Consider the following 21,708-nt stretch of genomic DNA (forward strand, 5'->3'; position numbering starts at 1 on the left):
GCGGGCAGGGCTGGGAGCTGAGGCTCCGGCTTCAGTCAGAGCGCCGGGAGAGGACTGGGGTTGGCGGCGTGAACACAGCCTGCAGGTTAACAGCTGATCTTTCAGCAGAAACTCTGCAAGCCAGAAGGGAGTGGCAGGACATATTGAAAGTGTTGAAGGAGAAAAACCTGCAACCAAGATTACTCTACCCAGCAAGGATCTCATTCAGATTTGATGGAGAAATTAAAACCTTTACAGACAAGCAAAAACTGAGAGAGTGCAGCACCACCAAACCAGCTCTACAACAACTGCTAAAGGAACTTCTCTAGGCAAGAAACAAAAAAGAAGGAAAAGACCTACAATAACGAACCCAAAACAATTAGGAAAATGGGAATGGGAACATACATATCGATAATTACCTTAAATGTGAATGGACTAAAAGCTCCCACCAAAAGACACAGATTGGCTGAATGGATACAAAAACAAGACGCATATATTTGCTGTCTACAGGAGACCCACTTCAGACCTAGAGACACATACAGACTGAAAGTAAGGGGATGGAAAAAGGTATTTCATGCAAATGGAAACCAAAAGAAAGCTGGAGTAGCAATTCTCATATCAGACAAAATAGACTTTAAAATAAAGACTATTACAAGAGACAAAGAAGGACACTACATAATGATCAAAGGATCGATCCAAGAAGTTATAACAATTGTAAATATTTATGCACCCAACATAGGAGCACCTCAATACATAAGGCAAATACTAACAGCCATAAAAGGGGAAATCGACAGTAACACAGTCATAGTAGAGGACTTTAAAACCCCACTTTCACCAATGGACAGATCATCCAAAATGAAAATAAATAAGGAAACACAAGCTTTAAATGATACATTAAACAAGATGGACTTAATTGATATTTATAGGACATTCCATCCAAAAACAACAGAATACACATTTTTCTCAAGTGCTCATGGAACATTCTCCAGGATAGATCATATCTTGGGTCACAAATCAAGCCTTGGTAAATTTAAGAAAATTGAAATTGTATCAAGTATCTTTTCTGACCACAATGCTATGAGACTAGATATCAATTACAGGAAAAGATCTGTAAAAAATACAAACACATGGAGGCTAAACAATACACTACTTAATAACGAAGTGATCACTGAAGAAATCAAAAAATACCTAGAAACAAATGACAATGGAGACACGACAACTCAAAATCTATGGGATGCAGCGAAAGCAGTTCTAAGAGGGAAGTTTATAGCAATACAATCCTACCTTAAGAAACAGGAAACATCTCGAATAAACAACCTAACCTTGCACCTAAAGCAATTAGAGAAAGAAGAACAAAAAAACCCCAAAGTTAGCAGAAGGAAAGAAATCATAAAAATCAGATCAGAAATAAATGAAAAAGAAATTAAGGAAACGATAGCAAAGATCAATAAAACTAAAAGCTGGTTCTTTGAAAGGATAAACAAAATTGATAAACCATTAGCCAGACTCATCAAGAAAAAAAGGGAGAAGACTGAAATCATAGAATTAGAAATGAAAAAGGAGAAGTAACAACTGACACTGCAGAAATACAAAAGATCATGAGAGATTACTACAAGCAACTCTATGCCAATAAAATGGACAACCTGGAAGAAATGGACAAATTTTTAGAAAGGCACAACCTGCCAAGACTGAATCAGGAAGAAATAGAAAATATGAACAGACCAATCACAAGCACTGAAATTGAAACTGTGATTAAAAATCTTCCAACAAGCAAAAGCCCAGGACCAGATGGCTTCACAGGCGAATTCTATCAAACATTTAGAGAAGCGCTATCACCTATCCTTCTCAAACTCTTCCAAAGTATAGCAGAGGGAGGAACACTCCCAAACTCATTCTACGAGGCCACCATCACCCTGATACCAAAACCAGACAAGGATGTCACAAAGAAAGAAAACTACAGACCAATATCACTGATGAACATAGATGCAAAAATCCTCAACAAAATACTAGCAAACAGAATCCAACAGCACATTAAAAGGATCATACACCATGATCAAGTGGGGTTTATTCCAGGAATGCAAGGATTCTTCAATATACGCAAATCAATCAACGTGATACACCATATTAACAAATTGAAGGAGAAAAACCATATGATCATCTCAATAGATGCAGAGAAAGCTTTTGACAAAATTCAACACCCATTTATGATAAAAACCCTGCAGAAAGCAGGCATAGAGGGAACTTTCCTCAACATAATAATGGCCATATATGACAAACCCACAGCCAACATCGTCCTCAACGGTGAAAAACTGAAAGCATTTCCACTAAGATCAGGAACAAGACAAGGTTGCCCACTCTCACCACTCTTATTCAACATAGTTTTGGAAGTTTTAGCCACAGCAATCAGAGAAGAAAAGGAAATAAAAGGAATCCAAATCGGAAAAGAAGAAGTAAAGCTGTCACTGTTTGCAGATGACATGATACTATACATAGAGAACCCTAAAGATGCTACCAGAAAACTACTAGAGCTAATCAATGAATTTGGTAAAGTAGCAGGATACAAAATTAATGCACAGAAATCTCTGGCATTCCTATACACTAAGGATGAAAAATCTGAAAGTGAAATCAAGAAAACACTTCCATTTACCATTGCAACAAAAAGAATAAAATATCTAGGAATAAACCTACCTAAGGAGACAAAAGACCTGTATACAGAAAATTATAAGACACTGATGAAAGAAATTAAAGATAATACAAATAGATGGAGAGATATACCATGTTCTTGGACTGGAAGAATCAACATTGTGAAAATGACTCCACTACCCAAAGCAATCTACAGATTCAATGCAATCCCTATCAAACTTCCACTGGCATTTTTCACAGAACTAGAACAAAAAATTTCACAATTTGTATGGAAACACAAAAGACCCCGAATAGCCAAAGCAATCTTCAGAACGAAAAACGGAGCTGGAGTAATCAGGCTTCCTGACTTCAGACTATACTACAAAGCTACAGTAATCAAGGCAGTATGGTACTGGCACAAAAACAGAAATATAGATCAATGGAACAGGATAGAAAGCCCAGAGATAAACCCACGCATATATGGTCACCTTATCTTTGATAAAGGAGGCAGGAATGTACAGTGGAGAAAGGACAGCCTCTTCAGTAAGTGGTGCTGGGAAAACTGGACAGCTACATGTAAAAGTATGAGATTAGAACACTCCCTAACACCATACACAAAAATAAGCTCAAAATGGATTAAAGACCTAAATGTAAGGCCAGAAACTATCAAACTCTTAGAGGAAAACACAGGCAGGACACTCTATGACATAAATCACAGCAAGGTCCTTTTTGACCCACCTCCTAGAGAAATGGAAATAAAAACAAAAATAAACAAATGGGACCTAATGAAACTTAAAAGCTTTTGTGCAGGAAACCATAAACAAGACCAAAAGACAACCCTCAGAATGGGAGAAAATATTTGTAAATGAAGCAACTGACAAAGGATTAATCTCCAAAATTTATAAGCAGCTCATGCAGCTTAATAACAAAAAAACAAACAACCCAATCCAAAAATGGGCAGAAGACCTAAATAGACATTTCTGCAAAGAAGATATACAGACTGCCAACAAACACATGAAAGAATGCTCAACATCACTAATCATTAGAGAAATGCAAATCAAAACGACAATGAGATATCATCTCACACCAGTCAGAATGGCCATCATCAAAAAATCTAGAAACAATAAATGCTGGAGAGGGTGTGGAGAAAAGGGAACCCTCTTACACTGTTGGTGGGAATGTAAATTGATACAGCCACTGTGGAGAACAGTATGGAGGTTCCTTAAAAAACTACAAATAGAACTACCATATGACCCAGCAATCCCACTACTGGGCATATACCCTGAGAAAACCATAATTCAAAAAGAGTCATGTACCAAAATGTTCATTGCAGCTCTATTTACAATAGCCCAGAGATGGAAACAACCTAAGTGTCCATCATCAGATGAATGGATAAAGAAGATGTGGCACATATATACAATGGAATATTACTCAGCCATAAAAAGAAACGAAATTGAGCTATTTGTAATGAGGTGGATAGACCTAGAGTCTGTCATACAGAGTGAAGTAAGTCAGAAAGAGAGAGACAAATACCGTATGCTAACACATATATATGGAATTTAAGAAAAAAATGTCATGAAAACCTAGGGGTGAAACAGGAATAAAGACACAGACTTACTAGAGAATGGACCTGAGGCTATGGGGAGGGGGAAGGGTAAACAGTGACAAAGCGAGAGAGAGGCATGGACATATATACACTACCAAACGTAAGATAGATAGCTAGTGGGAAGCAGCTGCATAGCACAGGGAGATCAGCTAGGTGCTTTGTGACCGCCTGGAGGGGTGGGATAGGGAGGGTGGGAGGGAGGGAGATGCCAGCGGGAAGAGATATGGGAACATCTGTATATATATAACTGATTCATTTTGTTGTGAAGCTGAAACTAACATACCATTGTAAAGCAATTATACTCCAATAAAGATGTTAAAATGAAAAAAAAAAAGTGTTTGAGATAACACTCAATGTTAATTTTAACAAATAATGGCGCAGTTATAGATTATATTTAATATTATTAGATATTCTACATTTTAAAGTAAAACACTCTCATCGCACTTAGCATTGGATTACATAACTATAAGAACTAGAGAAATACGTGTGAAAACAGATATACTTCCAAACATTATTTGTGCCATATAATATAATGTCCCTCATTTAAATATTCTTGGGACAGTGTATTAGGAATAATCTTCTAGCACCAGTTTAAATAACAATGGTTAACTTCCAGTAAGAACTCCAGGAAATTTATATAGTTGTATTAAAATTTGTGAAGGTAGCAACTATAAAATAGAACTATTTAGACTGGTCAAATGAATAAGAGGTTTTATAAACTATAGTTTAACTTCAAAATATGCAAAACTAATCTGTACCTGGCACTTTCATCTTTTTTTCTTATTTACATAAAGTAGCTCTTTTATGAGCTAAAACAAAGGTCATGTTTTTTGTTACTGACTCAACTTAAAAAACTTCTTTAAGCATATTCTGAATTTAAATATAAACAGAAATTACCTGTAAGTATTAGGTTAAAAAGCCAGTTTTAATTTTTAAGGCTTCCACTTAGTACTTTGCTCTCCTTTCCTTAAGGGTAAACATTTGGGAAATGAAGCAATAAAATTACAACAAATCATAACATTTTTTGTTTAGCATGTCATGGATCGACACTTCTGATACCTTATTTGAAATACATGTAGCAGTTTTTACACATTCTAATATGTAAAAATCATTCCTACCCTTCTGCAAAAGTTCCTTATTCTTTCCCTTCAGTGTGGCGTGGCCCAGAAGCTGCGGCCAGGCCAGGCAGAGGAGTGCTCTGAGGGAGCTGTGACCCTGCCTCTCTGCCCGGGACACAGTGCCCCCGGGAAGGGGCGCCCAGGTGCCATGGTGGGTGAGGGTGGGGACAGAAAAGAGAGCACTGAGGAGCCCACGATCCTGGGGTAGACCTGAGACTCTCCTTCCAAAGGCTGCTTCCTTTGCTCTTGCAGCACAAGCAGTGGATGTCGTGAGGGGTGCCCTGGAGTCTAGTATTTGCTCTGTTACTTCTGGGTCTCTGTCTGCTCATGTGTAAAATGGGAATAATGCTGCAGACCTTCCTTCTTTAACAAGAAACTTCTTATGTGGGTGAAAGAAAATGGTGATTTCAGAAGTTGAACAAATTTAGGTATTCCAATTTTATTTTAAGCCATGCAAATATAGTTACTCTACAATAACCTATAAATATCTGAAATCAGTTTAGTTCAACTAAAAATTCATCATTATTATTTTGTTATTCATATATAATCAAGCATAGAAAGGATCAAGCTTTTTAATCCTTATATTTTAAATACTCTGGAAAAATCAATACTTACCTAGTCTCAAGAATAATGAAAATGCCATGATGAGGTATTACCTCATATGGCCTCATCAAAAAGTCCACAGATAACAAATGCTGGAGAGGGTTGGAGAAAAGGGAACCCCCCTACACTGTTGGTGGGAATGTACATTGGTGTAGCCACTATGGAGAACAGTATGGAGGTTCCTTAAAAAACCAAAAATAGAACTACCATATGATCCAGCAACCCACTACTGGGCATATATCCAGAAGAGGAGACAAAAAGTCTAATTCAAAAAGCTACATGCACCCCAATGTTCAGAGCAGCACTATTTACAACAGCCAAGACATGGAAACAACCTAAGTGTCCACTGACAGATGAATGGATAAAGATGGAGTGGTACACATATACAATGGAATATTACTCAGCCATGAAAAAGAATGAAATAATCCCATTCGCACTAACATGGATGGACCTGGAGATTATCATACTAAGTGAAGTAAGTCAGACAGAGAAAGACAAATATTATACAACACTTCTATGTGGAACCTAAAAAATAATACAAATGAATCTATATACAAAACAGAAACGGAATCACAGACAGAAAACAAACGTACGGTCACCAAAAGGGAGAGGAAGGAAGGGAAGGAGGGATAAACTAGGAGTTTGGGATGAACAGATACAAAGTATTATACATAAAATAGGTAAACAACAAGGACCCACTGTATAGCACAGGGAACTATATTCAATATCTTGTAATAACCTATAATGGAAAATAATGTGAAAAATATATATGTATATAACTGAATCACTTTGCTGTACACCTGAAACACAATGTTGTAAATCAACTACACTTCAATTTAAAAAAAAAGAACAATGAAAATGATGCTGGAAATTCGTATGCATTTGAGTGAAGTGGTAGGGAAGACTTTGCCAGTGTGCACCACTGAACTATTCCTGGAAAAAACTCTCCCTCCTGCCTTCCATTTCTCTAACTTAAAAAAAATAAAGAAGGAGGAGGGGGAATTGTGGCATTGTCTAAGAAAGGAAGAAATCATAATGGAAGTAATAAAGTAAAAAAAAAAATTGTTATTTAATAACGTTAAAGAAAAAGATTATCATTTTGGAGGTGAATGTTTATGAGATTTCATCCATTCTCCATTAGTTCTTTGGATGTGACCTTTTAGGCTGATACTTTATAGGATAATTGCATATTTGAGAAGTAGTTCCATTAACTGAGTTTTAATAGTAACTGATATTTTTCTATCTGTGGGCTGGAGGTATAAAGCCACAAAACACATAGAAATTTAATGTACAAGAGAGGCATTAAATAATGTGAAAACTGATTAATGGTTTAATAATTTTGATTCCAATATTATATTTTGGTTTCTTCACCTATAAAAGAAGTAGTAAGACCTACTAAATTATCAAGTTTTCAAAAATATAATTACAATGGACTTCCCTGGTGGCGCAGTGGTTGAGAGTCCGCCTGCCAACGCAGGGGACACAGGTTCGTGCCCCGGTCCGGGAAGATCCCACATGCCACAGAGTGGCTTGGCCCGTGAGCCATGGCCGCTGAGCCTGCGCGTCCGGAGCCTGTGCTCCGCAACGGGAGAGGCCACAACAGTGAGAGGCCCACATACGGCAAAAAAAAAAAAAAAAAAAAAAAAAAAAATATATATATATATATATATACACACACATATATAAAATTACAAGGTAACCACAAGTACTGTGTCCTAAAATAGTCTGTCACTTATAATGAATTTAAAATTACTACTACACAGATAAGCATCTGCCACAATAGGTCAGATTCACAAGCACTGCTATCATAACACTGTCCACTTTATTAAAAAGCTTTAACCATCTCACCAATGTCTTACAGGCACTTAAGTTTCTTTTTTACTTAAAGTATGGTTTTCAAATCTTCAATTTAATTTCTCCCCACTCTGTTTTCTCAGACTGAGAACACTCTTCTTCACTCTACTCATTTCCATTTTTCACTTTCATCTACAAACTCTTTACTCAACTTTTCAGAACTTCCTTCCAATCTGCTGAGGCAAAATTCTCTTCAGCCTTTCCTGTGTATTCTCTATGCTAGGATTTTTTAATTAAAAAAAAAATTAAAGACACAAATCTATATTTCGCATTGTGTTAGTGCTCAGATTTTCAAATATCGGTTAAAAAGAAACTAACTCAGTAGAGAACCACACTTTACACTTTCTATATAAATGATTTTCAATAAACTATTCACTGTTTTTAAAATTTAGATTCTCCTGAGATAAATTAGTGAACAATCGTGAAAATGCACAATTCTGATGATTACTCCAGTGTCTCCCAAAGAAATTAAATATAGAAACTGAAGGGAAAAAAATCTATTTGCCTTATTTCCTAGTAATGGACATTGGACATTGCAGATATGATGTTGCTTGCTTATCACAATGAAAAAAATCATATAGCAGGTAACATCAATAAAAGGAAACATCATACCTCTGACCTGTCTTTTGAGTAATTTTCTTCCTCACTGCATAGAGAGTTCTGTAAGAACATTCATTCATTCAATTGACATTAACTGGTTCATTCATTCTTTTCATTTATTCCTTTAATCTCACTCTCTCATTCGCTCAATTGATTGATCAATCAATCAATCAATCACTGAACCTTTTTTAGTGTGCCAGGCCCTAGAGACACACAGATAAAAAGCAGTTACAGGAGCCAGACAGTCTGGAGTGGGGAGCCACATGTGCAAAGAAGACGTGGTACACATACACAATGGAATACGACTCAGCCAGAACAAAGAAAGAAATTTTGCCATTTGCAACAAGATGGGTGGACTTGGAGGGTATTATGCTAAGTGAAGTAAGTCAGACAGAGAAAGACAAATACTGTACATCATAACTTACAGGTGGAATCTAAAAACGAAAACAAACGTGGCTATAACAAAAAAGAAACAAATTCACAGATACAGAGAACAAATGAGTGGTTACCAGTGGGGAAGAGGGAGGGACAAAAGGGGATTAAGAAGCACAAACTACTATGCATAAAATAAATAAGCTACAAGGATATATTGTACAGCACAGGGAGTATAGCCAATATTTTATAATACTTATACATGGAGTATAACCTTTAAAAATTGTGGATCACTATGTTGTACACCTGCAACTTACATAATACTGTAAATCAACTCTACCTCAATGAAAAAAACAGTTACAATGCAGTGTGGCTGCCAAGGGAGGAGGGTTTGAGGGGTGGAGAAAGGGGAGCAGGATAATTTTATGCGGAAGATGACGGCCATGGTTTGTTCTAAAGACAATGAGTTTGCCTGATAAAGCACAGGGCAAGGAGCGCTTCAACACAAGGAAGCAGCACCCACAGAAAGAGGAGATTCATGGGCCTTCTAGTACAACCTGCATGGGCAGAGTTCAGGAAAGAAGCGAGTACACTGTGATCAGAACGCCAGGAGAGCTCAGCCCAGACCAGACTACGAGGGGCCGTGGGAATTACAACTCCTTGGACTTAGTAAATGTTCAATAAATGTCTGCTTCACTGGTGTTAATTTCTTAATCACCAACAATACCAAGTTTAATTAAAACTAAGAGGTATCTCAGGGAAAATATCTACCTTTTTTTTTTTGACCCAATATTTTTATTGTTAAGTACAGTAATTCCCTATTGCTACATGAATGAGATCACTACTAGAAAAGGAAAGAATACTGAACACTAGAAGTCATAAGATACTTTAGTCAGCTACAAATATATATACGTTCCTAATATCATTCATGTGCAGCTGAGATAATTCAGTCTGGAATCCTAAACTGTACATAATAACAACAACTTAATTCAAAAGGAAATATCTGACATACAGGTTTATTCTTCCAAAGGATACTATTTCTCAGCTTTGGTTTTTAATGCTGAAGTGTATCTATGTCTTAGATTATAAGAAATTTAAAAATCCTAAGCTCTTAAACTCTGAGCTGTTCTAAATGGAATGACTGTATCTGGAAATAAACCTTGTAGAGCTCCTCAGGATTCTGATCAATTGAGGCTGGTTGGCAGGCATGCCTTTTATTCTCATGAAATGCTCCCTGTGTGTCCTCTTTGGGCAGGAGCCTTAAAAATTTAGCAGTAGCTAAATCAACTTGGTAAGTTTTCAAATAGATATGTGGTGGGAAATTAATTTGCTTAAAATGTTTAGTTTTCCAACAGATATAGAGTCTGTTAGCATTTGAGCTATAAAATTGACACCTAATGGATTGGTCTTTTAACTAAAAGTTCACTGTTGAAAAACTTTATACTTCACTTTTCATTGTTTCCTAAATTTTGCCCTACTAAAAAAGCTAAATGGCAATTTAGACTTTTAAAAGATCTGTAAAGCCTACTGTATAAAGGAATATTAAGATACCGTTGAAGTATGGCAGCATGAAGTCTGTTCAGGTTTTTTGCTACCATAAATTCTGTATAATTATTTTCCAAACAAATTGAGTTCCTACTGAAGGAGAGAAAATATTTATTAAGCACATCTGCATTTCAAAGCTCTTATTCTGAGAACTTTTCTACATAACTGAACAGATTGAAGTAAGATCATTAGTCTGTATTTTTTGTATCTCATTTCTTCAGTAAGAATTAGTTTCCCTGTTTACCTACGCATTACAGCTTTCAGTTTTATCATCGTGCAACAGCAAATTTTACCAATCGGAGAGACTGTACTATCTTTTTTGGAAAGTACATCATATAACATGTTTTGCTTTATATCTCTCTTCAAAACTGGTAACTATATAGAGTGAAGTAAAAAAGTGTAATCTGTTTTCCTTTCCCAACCGTAAGACCTTCTTCTATCTGGGCCAGACTTTGATATTTGCCCCTTGGCTGAGAATCCGCAAATCCAACTTCACACTTAGCTGCAGTGAAGTAGCCCTGCAGGCAGGCCGACTTCAACGAACCACTAGTGGTATCATCATTAAAATCCTGCTGAAGGTCACCATGGCAACCGCCTGCTGAGGCTTCACTGCTGCACTCGGCATCTCCTAATCAGCTACCATGTGAAATGCAAATTCAGACAGTCTGAAAATTAGTCAAGAAGAATAGGGGATGAGGATGCAGATATGTGAAATATTCATGCGCTTCGTGGAAAAAAGAAGACAGCATGAATGACACAACAAAGGACGGCCCCTGACATTCTCGCTATCATTTTGCATGACTATTCACACCCTACTGTATTTCCAGGCCGAGAGTTCTGAAGTTGGCTTTGTGAAGTGCCGTATTTATATTCTATACCCAAAATAGTAATTAAAAATGGCTAACATAATAGCATTAACATCAAATAAAGATAATACTTCTAAATTACCACCACTGCCTTGATAAGAGTTTGTTCTAATTACCTGAATACCAATGCTGTGAAACAAAAAAACCAAGCGTCATTGATTATCAATATCAAAACTATTAGAAAAAAAAAAAGGTACTTTCAACATCCTAGGACCACAAATGCCTTACATATGGTAAAAATTCTTTAGAGATATCTATTATTCAAGTTACATGGACTCACTCTTCCTTATATAAAATTGGAACCGACTGCATTCATTTCACATAGAAAGAGTGCTAAGACCACCTAAAAGGTGAACATTATAATTGTTTCATATTTTTCCTTTGCCCCTTTCCATTTTCCTTGGGCAAAACATCTGCTGCTCATGAGCAGGTGAGATGTCCTAAAACAGTGGTTTCTCTGGGTGGGTCCCCAGTGAGCTTTCCAAAAACAGTTATGTGAACACACTTAGTTAACCTGAGACACTGCTATTCTGCATATCTCCTCCTTAAATATAGATAAAATCATGATGCATTAGGCAAAAATGGGAGATGTTTTGTTCAATGAAAAACTGGATGTTGGGTGGAGCCCAAACAACTCATTTCAGTGGGCTCCCAAAGCAAGCAAGGATCCAGTTCAGATCTTAACAAGGTAAAGTCCTCTAAGATTTTCAATTCTACCCAATGTACTTTTTACCACATCTACGGTGATAAGCACAAACATTTCCTACAGGAATCTGACTGCAGCAGTGAGGTGGTGATGGGACAGATCTTGTAAAAGCAAAAGGAAGGAGGGTAAAGCTGAAAGAATAAGACTGAGAGGCATGCAGCTGAGAGATGTTTGCTTCCGCTCTGGGAAAACATGGGCCGGAGGGAGGGAAGGAAGTGGTGCCAGAAGAGAAAGTTACAACTGTGTGCTGCTCTGAGACCATAGGCATGAGGAGGGACCCTGTTAAGAGGGGCCACTGGACATGCTGGTCGTCCATAGCCTGGCTTCGGCATTAATTCTGCCCTCTGCCGTGTTTAGGAGGCTGCAGTCAGCCGCTCTTCCTATCCCACATAGGAAGTGGCCGGTGTCACACCACGTGCTGTGCTGTGTTCCTTTCCACGTGATGAACTAACTGTGGTCACCTCTCTAACAGCCAAGCCTCCGAGAGAAGGAAAACGGAATGAAGGTGCTCTTTCTGCCACCTGTACTTGTCATTTGTATCAATGGATAAAAGAAGATTCTATAATAAAATGCAAACATCAGCAAAATGAACAACATGAACGCATGACTGAAAAATGACTTACCTCCTCTGAATAGTGATCTGAAGGAAGAGGTGGGTAGTCACACTGCTCTATCTTCTTACACAGCGAGTACAAGTTCATTTTGTCGCCATAGAAAGGACTCTGTAACGCAGCCATCTGTAAAATGCTCCCAATGAAACTGATATAGTTACATGGTAACTTTAAGGGAGATTTCATCAAGTATATTACACTGCGGGGGGGTGGGGGGGGTAATTACAAATACTTTAAATAAAGTTCTGTAGGCATTTTGTGTTTCATGAATATCCTTTTCAGAGAATTACTGAGTAAGTCCTAAAAAGTCTTACTTCAATTTTTGGTTATTATTTTCAACATTTAAACTTCCCTAAAAGGGAGAAATGGTTAGCATATAATTATTTAAACATATACACACGCACACATATGCAGTATAAAACAGTATTAGAAGAATAAGAAAATAACTTAAGACTCTTTGTAAATACAATGCTACAGGAACGACTAGTATATCTCATGACTAGACAGACATCACTGGTATATATCAACCATGTAATGGTCACAATACAACAAAAATGAAACTGAAGTTAAAACTGAATTATAATCTAGCAATGTTTGGGGAACAGAACACATAGCATTTTATTTCACACGACAGTTTCTGTAGGAAAAGGTTATTTTGAGATAAAAAATGTCTTCTCAGTCTGAATGTTATAACTGATCCTCAACTAGTTCACAATGAATTAGAACTGCTTTTCTTTTTTGATGATGTCTCGAAAACACGAAATGTGCTCAAAAGCCCTAGGAGTCTAGCCGCTACTTCAAGGCATCCAAATGAGATTTTTATGTAGGAAAAAAAAACGACTCTAAGAATGAATGCCTTTTAAAAAGACATTATTGAATTTAACTTTAAGACCAGGTTCTAACTTGACCTGATTTCAGGTGTGAGCAAGGACTGCGGTTAGCAGGGTTACAAACTAAAAATTCAATTGAAAATGTTCGCCTCCTGAATCTTTGAACTGCGGGCGCGAGACTACAACACGGAGTACGACGCTGCCCCCAAGTCAGTCACCCTTTTCTACATGTGCTAATAAGTTTGATTTTGGAAGGACAATGTGTACATTCCCCAGACAGGCTGGGCGTGCGTGCAACACGCTGGGCCGAGCAGTGCTCCTCGGTGGGGTGGGCGTCGGCGGGGACACATGAGCTGCGAATGGCTCTCATCTGTCTGGGCCGCTGCAGGCAGAGCTTAACTCCTTCCCGGCCTGGACCGCGGGGCTGGGGGGGAAGCAGAGCTCAGAGCCGCCCGGCAGCCCTTTCCTAGATCTCCTGCAAAACCGCCTTAGGAACAGGTGTTCCCCACGAAGAGAAGAAACCCCCGAACAAGGTGCATGTCCCTAAACATACAAATTTCCACTCCATTTGAGAGGAAATTTCTAGAAGAGGGGCTACAATAATAATAACATGTTTTGTTGAAATGCAAGGACACTTTATGATAAAACACAATCTTTAAAATGCCCCCCTTGAAAAATAGACTGTGTGTATAAACTACTGTCTCTCCGTGTTTGCAAAAACCCTAAGTAAACGTCCGTATATTCATTATCATGTGCCAGGAGTTCATTACAGTACTTTTGTCTCAATACTGCAGTGTTAAAAAAAAAAAATCTGAATGTCCCCTAAGGAGTTAAACAGGAATAGTATATTTTCATGCATCTCCTGCTTTGACAGATGAAAAATGTCAACTGTCCTGTTTTTATTTTCAAGCTTTTGCACTATTCATCTGGTTCATTAGTGCATCTCGATGCTGCCCCTGACAGCTGCTCGCCCTCTCCTCCCAGCAGCTGAATTTTTCAGGCTAATTTGATCCTCCACACTGAGACGATCGCTAGAATGATTGACTTGCTCCCTGACCTCCAGGGTCCGACTTCCCTGATTAGTATTCTGGGGGTGTTGGAGGGACGAAAGCCCACTGTCTGTCTTTGGGGCTGGTGGCAGCTCTCTTTTTTTTTTGAACTGTAAGCCACCAACCTACAACCCTGGAAGGATGCAATTGCTGCACTGAACAATAAAGGAAATGTGTAAAACCTACTTTTCCATGTAAAGGTCCGTGTAGCAAAAGCACAGCATCTTGATTTTAATTAGTAAAGTCTACTTTGTTGCATATCAATTAAAACTGTACTGCTAGTTTTTTTTTTTTTTAGGTTTCAGGAATATCTGAAAGTCTAATTTTCTGAGTTTAAAATACGTTTTCAAAAAAGCCTTCCCACTCCTTCGTTGTGAATGGTAAATTCTTAGTGGAATACAATATAAAATATCGATGTGACGCTATGGCCAATTTTTTAAAGCTAAACTACTGGGCATTTTTATTGGCATTCTATTAATACAGAACCAGAAAGATATACAGCATCAAGGTAAATTAAATCCTTAGAAAAATTCTAGTTCTTCCCAATCACCTGCACAGAGCAACTGAGGAAATGTGCTGAGCTGAAAACTAATGTTACCATGTTAAATACTGTAACTCAGAACCATCCACAACACGTAACACACATGAATGGAGGAGTGTCCAAAGAAATAATTTTTATTTTGGTGTTCAAGTATACATAAAAATGGGACACTGCCTCTCAAAGGCAAATCCAGAATGTGAAGAATTATTTCAGTTTTGACATGGGAGTCTGCTGGTCCTACAATAATTAGCAAACTTCCCAAAAAATGCTTATTACCTCAACTGAACTTTTTCTTTTTCATTGCTAAATTTAATTTCTTTAGTGGAAACCAATTTGCTGTTTACTTTTAGGTGTATAAAGGGAAAATGTTGCTTTGATAATATTATTAGACTACGGCCTGAAGGAATCTAAGGTCACCTAAACAGGTATAAAATATTTTAAAATGTACAAAGTGCCTTTTAAACTTCACAATAACTTAATATAATCAAATCAGTGCAACACTGTTCCAACCTATTAACATAATATAATATAGTAAGCATAAATCTCTTTTAATCTCATGTGAATACGTACAAACATGTATTTTGTTCTATCACTAATTCATAACTTTTCTTAATAAAAATTATCCTAAGGATGTTCTTTAAGAACATTTTAAAAATCTTTCTTTTAAAGTGGTCATTAGTTTATTTAGTAGGAAGAACAAAATAAACAATCTCAGGTTCCTTAAATTAAGGAAATTTGAACCTGCAATCTGTAAAATAATAATTAAAGATTATGATACACATTTTAAAAAACCTTCTGCTGCTCTACTTCCAAGTAAAGGTGGAACAATTAAAATAGATGATCTCATCATATATTTCCTTTAAGTCAGGAAGACAAGAGACATAAAATAAAGAGTAAGAAATACACTGGTTTCTACCTATCCAGTTCAGATTTCCTTTGTATACCTTAAAATATGAAAATGATTCAATGTATTATTTTCCTTCATTTTATTTTATTAAAAGAGTTACCGAGATGTAGGTTAAGTTTTAGTTAACAGCTTTGACTGAAAGCCTACATTCCTAGGAAAATTACCATTCAATTAAAGAAGTAAATTACAGAAGTCCCTAGCATGAGTGTTCTCTGATACCATTACTATATAACATGAATATAAAATATGCTCATAGCATGCTTTCTTCTCTTCACTCAAACTGTCACACTGCAATACTTGCTAGAGGATCTATCTACATGATTCCATCTTCCTTTGATAAATTATCACCAGTAGAACAGGTGAGAGAGTATTTCACTGAGCTTTACCAATATAAACCGTTACTCACGGAAACTAAGTGATAACCTAGAAGAATTATCTGTCTACAAACTATCCTTAAAGCTGAATTAATCTACATAAAAGTGAAAAAAAAAAGTGACAAAGCTATTTACTATGCTTTCATATTTTACATCCATTCTATTATATCCATCCTGTTATGCATGGGCAACAGTTTTTTTTTTTTTAGTAGATCTTCAAATGTGTATTTTTATAAGTAAGATTATATAGCAACATTATATTAACATAAAAAACATTTAAGAAATAAAACTCCCATCAAAAGGAAACAATTTAAAATTATATTAGAGGAAGTAAATGTGTAGAAATGTACAGCTACTAAATTTCATTATACGAACAGTTACTAAGTCAATGAATTAACTTCCTCATAATTAAAAAGCTAATTCTTAAACATCACCCAGAAAAAAATAACTATATACTATTAGGATAGGGGAAATATATTCCAGCAAGTAAAACCTCTTCAATATATGGAATTTATCACCATTACCTACCTCATACAGTAGACAGCCAAGGGACCAGATGTCAGATTTGAAGTTGTACCCATTTTCATGTATTCTCTCTGGAGACATGTAATAAGGTGTACCCACTGCAGAAAGAAACCAAATAAAACAAGAGAAGGAAAAGAATGAAGATGCCGCTGTGCTAAGAAATTACATCCAAAATTCCAGATTTAAAATGTCATCAAAATAATTCATTAGGATCAGAAGATTGCGCTGGGGAATACTCAAAACTTTTAAACTTCCTCTTTCCTCCCTGATCCTTGAACAGCATGTTTACAACTATCCCACTTTAAAAAGGGTGTGGTGGGTTACACTTTATTTCCTTTTGATCAATTCAGGGAGAATCTAGGGAGCATAACTAAAGAAAAAGAAAGGAATTCTAACACAAAAATCTACTAAGTGACTCACATTGATTTCATTTCTTGATTTTTTTAAACATGGCTTGTATATCCCAAATAATTAAACATGATGATATAATAATTTTAAAATAAACAGCAATACATAATTGAGTAGAGTACATATAAATAAATCATACTTATTAACTTTTACAGAAACATCCCTTAGAACATTGTTGTGACTCTTAAAATTACAAATGATATAATCATTAACCTTCAGTACCTTACTCCCACTTTAGAAAGAATAAAACAGACTTTTGTACATCAAAGGGTTATATAATAACATATGTGAAAAGTCACTGACATCTCTGAAAAAATGTCCGAGACTATTGCTAGTGAGAACTTTATAGAGACAAGATACTCCGGATAATTTGGGGGTTTGCTTGTTTCGATGTGTGAGTACATTTTTTGGTTTTTTATGACCATTTTAGAAAATGTGAACATAATATAAGGAATGCTAATATAATACATTTAATTTAAAATGTATTAAATATCTTAAAATAAGTAAGACATATACATTATATTTTGAAGGGTAAAAAACATTGAAGTGACTTTGGAAGTGAATATCTTAAGTCTCAAACTTAGATGACTATTATTTCACCATCTGCCTAAGGCTTTTTGCCAAATAGAAAATCAAAGTTTGAGAACAATATTTAGAAATTTTACTTGCTTGAGGCAACAGCTACCAAAACTATGCTGCTGCTCACAGAGAAAAGCACATTCCCTTCTTCTACTAATTTTTAAGTACTCCCTAGGAGTTAGTAAATCTAATGAGAGTGTAACTCAGAATGCTGAACAGCGGTGTTTCGTCAGAGGCAACAAGAAGAGGCACATCAACAGTCAAAGCATCATCCTCAAAGGCATCATCCTCTTCTTCCAAAAGAATGAAGTTATAACCTAACGGCTGTGTGGAAACTATGCTGGGCTAAAAGCTGAAAACATCATGAACCAGCGATTCACAAGAAATCCTATCTATACTGGAATCCATTTTTCCTAGTAATGGATGGTCCTAGTCAGAATGGATGAAAGGGAGGTACTTACAGAACTGAAGAAGTGAAAAAAGGAGTATGCAAACAGGAGGATAAAAGAAATTTAAAGTATGAAGTATTCGGACATGATATTTGAGGCAAACTTTAAGAAAAAAATGATTTAATTGCAGCATTTCCTCTGAAGACAAACAAGTGAGTTTGCCAAATTCTCTAAGGGTGAGAAAAGCCAAGAAACTTTTAGAAACGGCTAGGTTTAAAGAATTTGCATTATTATTGAGTCAGATAAACACAAGCTCTGCAGCTTTGGGCGCTGTGGCCCCTTCCACTTGTAGTTTTCACAAGTGACACCAACTGTGGGCATACTGAACGCTCTCCATTCAAGGGGGGAGGGGTACAGCTGGAATAATAAATGGCTCTGTACAGGCTCCCGGACGTGAAGCCAGTGACTGGCAGTGAGGGATGTGCAGAGAGAGGCTTCACGGAATCCACAGGGGGCAACTGAAAACAGTGAGGCTTGAAGGTTCAGAGTTTACCAAAAGCAAAGGTAATTTTAACCAGTAGCTCTGGGAAACCTGCTGATACATTAGGGGTTTGATGTGAGTGTGAAAGATTGATGAGAGGGAAAAAGAAGAACAAATGCTTGCATTTTACAGAGATTAGCCCCAGCATCACACCTTAACTGCCACACAGACCCAACACACGGCCGGCCTGAGAGCCAAGGAGGCAGAGAAGCGGGATGATTAGGAATCCCACTAAACTAAACCTAAATCCTGAAAAACTGCAAGGTACAGAAGAGCCTCTTAGGGCGCTGCTGGAGGTCATTACCAACAGTTACACACAGAGTTAACGCTGCGGCTTTAAACCCAGACGAGGGTTCTCCTTCATATTACCAGCAACCAGCGTCTTTATACTAAATACGCATGTTTGGGTATTTCAATTATGTGTATCTTGCGTATATAATAAAATGGAAATCTGAGTATGCTACTCACCTCTCTGACCGACACATCATGTCCAAAAGCGTCATTAAGTGGGAAAGGAGAAAGTCTGCCTCTTGCACTATGATTACTGATGGGACAGACTCATCACTAAGCGCTGAGCCTGGGTGCGAGAGGCAGGTCTTGCCCCCCCCCCCCATGCCTCCCCGACCTGCCCCCGCAGGGCGCCTCCGTCCTGGACGCCGACACTGAGCACAGGCTGGGCCCCTGCCCATCCTCGCCCGTCTCTACTGGGCACAGAGCCGCAAAGTTTAAGTGCCCAGGAAAATGCGAAATGCGTTTAAATGCAGTGAGACGTTCTCCACATTTCAAACTTAATGAATACATGATTATTTCCTAAAAACCTTTTTTTCTAAAATTCATGACAGCTGTGTGTATTAGTGCTGTTGCCTCAAGAATGTGGTGACTTCTTAACGACTGTACAAGACAAGGGGGCGGTGCAGAGTGACACGATTAGACACTAAAACGACCACGCAAAGTACTGTGCGTTGAGGAGCCTCAGACGGCAGGACGCATGATTCCACTAGTCTTTCCAGAATGCGTGGCTGGAGGTAAAACGGGAATATATTTCACTGCAGCAGATACTTATGTCATTTTAACCTCCTGACAGGAGTAAAAGTGAGTAAGAAACGGATGATAACATTATAAAACACAGAAAGTCTGATACTAGAGGAAAATTGTTAACAACTGAAAATGCTATCTGACCCTTCTTTATAGTAAGACAGTCATTCAAATATTTTTAAAAAATCCATTATGTTAATTGACTTATTCTAGCTATATGAGAAAAGTTTTACATGGGAAGTACTCTATTAACAATAAATACATCCTAAAATGTATCCTTAACAAAATGAAGACTGGTTTTTGCCAAGTTCTACAATATGTTTAAGAAAGTCAAAAACTTCTGTTAACATGCTATTATAGAATAAACTAATAACTTTCAATTCATCAGAGTAAGTTACATACAGAATTTTTTCAATAGTTTATAAACATTTAGCAATTTCTGCAAAGACTTGAATGAGAAAAAATAATAGAACCACTGAAGCATCTTTTTATGTGGTTAGATTTGGGTTGCTATTTTTTTGTTTTGTTTTAAGTAAGGGAGGAAAGGAAAAATCAGTCAAAGGTCAGGAAATCTGTTTCACATGTTACCTTTGCCACCAACTAACTAGGACCACTTAACTTCTCTTTTTATTACTTTCCTCATCTGTAAGGTGCAGTGATGAAGAAGATGAGATCGTTTCTGAGATCCCTTTGCTCTCAAATTCTCCAGCACTCATAAAAACCCTGCAAACACCCATACAGAAAGTGAAGTGGAAAAAAGTAATATATTCCTGTTTTAAACTATTACCTAGGACAGTTGACTGAAATGTTTTACGTCAGAGGGTAGAAACAAGCAAATTCAGTTTAGAAATGTTGCTTCTTTCTCTCAGAACAAACTGCAGAAAAGAAAGCTTTGAACATTCCTTGTTGGGAGAACTGAAAGGACACAATTCATCTTAAACCTCAATTTGATTTAAACACACACACACACACACACAAACACACACAACTTCAGGGAATAGGAATTAATTTTCGTTTTTTCCTTCATACTCTTAAGCCAGCCCAGAAATTATGTTGGCAGACGCCATGGAGGCCAAATTTACTTAATTGTAAGGAGTATTATCTGAGGTCAGTATAGAATGGCTGAGTGGTAGATCAATATTTCTTCTACAAAAGACGTTTGTTAAATAAATTTTTCATCTTTCAAGTGTAACTGATAACATTTAAAAACCCAGAAAATTTTCTAGTTACTGTTTCTCTGCTCCAGGCACTGTGTTAAATGGATCACATGTGTTACCTTGCTGAGCTTTTTAACAGTTTATCAGGGCCCACACTGTTCTAGGTGCTGGGGAGACAGAAGTAAACAGGCTGAATCCTTGTCTTCATGGGGCTCACTGGCTAGTGAAATGGGGGCTATCATGAGGTGGTTTATGAATTATTTTATTTATTTTATTTTTGGCCGCATTGGGTCTCCGTTGCTGCGCACGGGCTTTCTCTAGTTGCGGTGTGCGGGGCTACTCTTCGCTGCGGTGCACGGGCTTCTCATTGCGGTGGCTTCTCTTGTTGCGGAACACAGGCTCTAGGCACGCGGGCTTCAGTAGTTGTGGCACGAGGGCTCAGTAGTTGTGGCTCGTGGGCTCTAGACTGCAGGCTTGGTAGTTGCGGCGCACGGGCTTAGCTGCTCCGTGGCATGTGGGATCTTCCCGGACCAGGGCTCGAACCCGTGTCCCCTGCATTGGCAGGTGTATTCTTAACCACTGCGCCATCAGAGGAGTCCCCAAGAGGTAGTTTAATGAGATGTTACTACTATTATTCTTGTTGTAGAGAGGACGCAAAAGGAAGTCAGGTAATTTGCCAAAGATCACAAAGCTAGTAAGGTGTGGATGTAGAATTCAAGCCAGGTCATTCTGCCCCTTGCATTTAAAGTTATTTCATTAAAATTGACGACTGTGAAATAAGACTGGGAAAAAAAGTCTGTATCTTTCCAAATTAAGCAGCAGAGAACTCTTCTACAAGTCTCAGCATGTACACACCAAAGGCCAGGAGTGAGGGTCAGGGTTCAGTGCTTC

The 21,708-nt window shown here is 37.5% G+C and overlaps 1 protein-coding gene across 3 annotated transcripts in view; it reads right to left on the bottom strand.

The window, feature by feature from the left end:
- NEK7 (NIMA related kinase 7) overlaps positions 1–21,708 on the bottom strand; it is a 147,811-nt gene that overhangs the window by 15,928 nt on the left and 110,175 nt on the right. For all 3 annotated transcript variants that reach the window (XM_082857576.1, XM_082857575.1, XM_082857577.1), the window contains exons 8-9: positions 16,712–16,806; positions 12,495–12,608 (exon numbers count right to left, since the gene is read on the bottom strand). In XM_082857576.1, the coding sequence (XP_082713702.1) occupies positions 12,495–12,608; positions 16,712–16,806 (209 nt within the window). The remainder of the gene's footprint in view (positions 1–12,494; positions 12,609–16,711; positions 16,807–21,708) is intronic.

Source organism: Leucopleurus acutus (assembly GCF_964270905.1).
Source record: "Leucopleurus acutus genome assembly, chromosome: 2".
Lineage (NCBI taxonomy): Eukaryota > Metazoa > Chordata > Mammalia > Artiodactyla > Delphinidae > Leucopleurus > Leucopleurus acutus.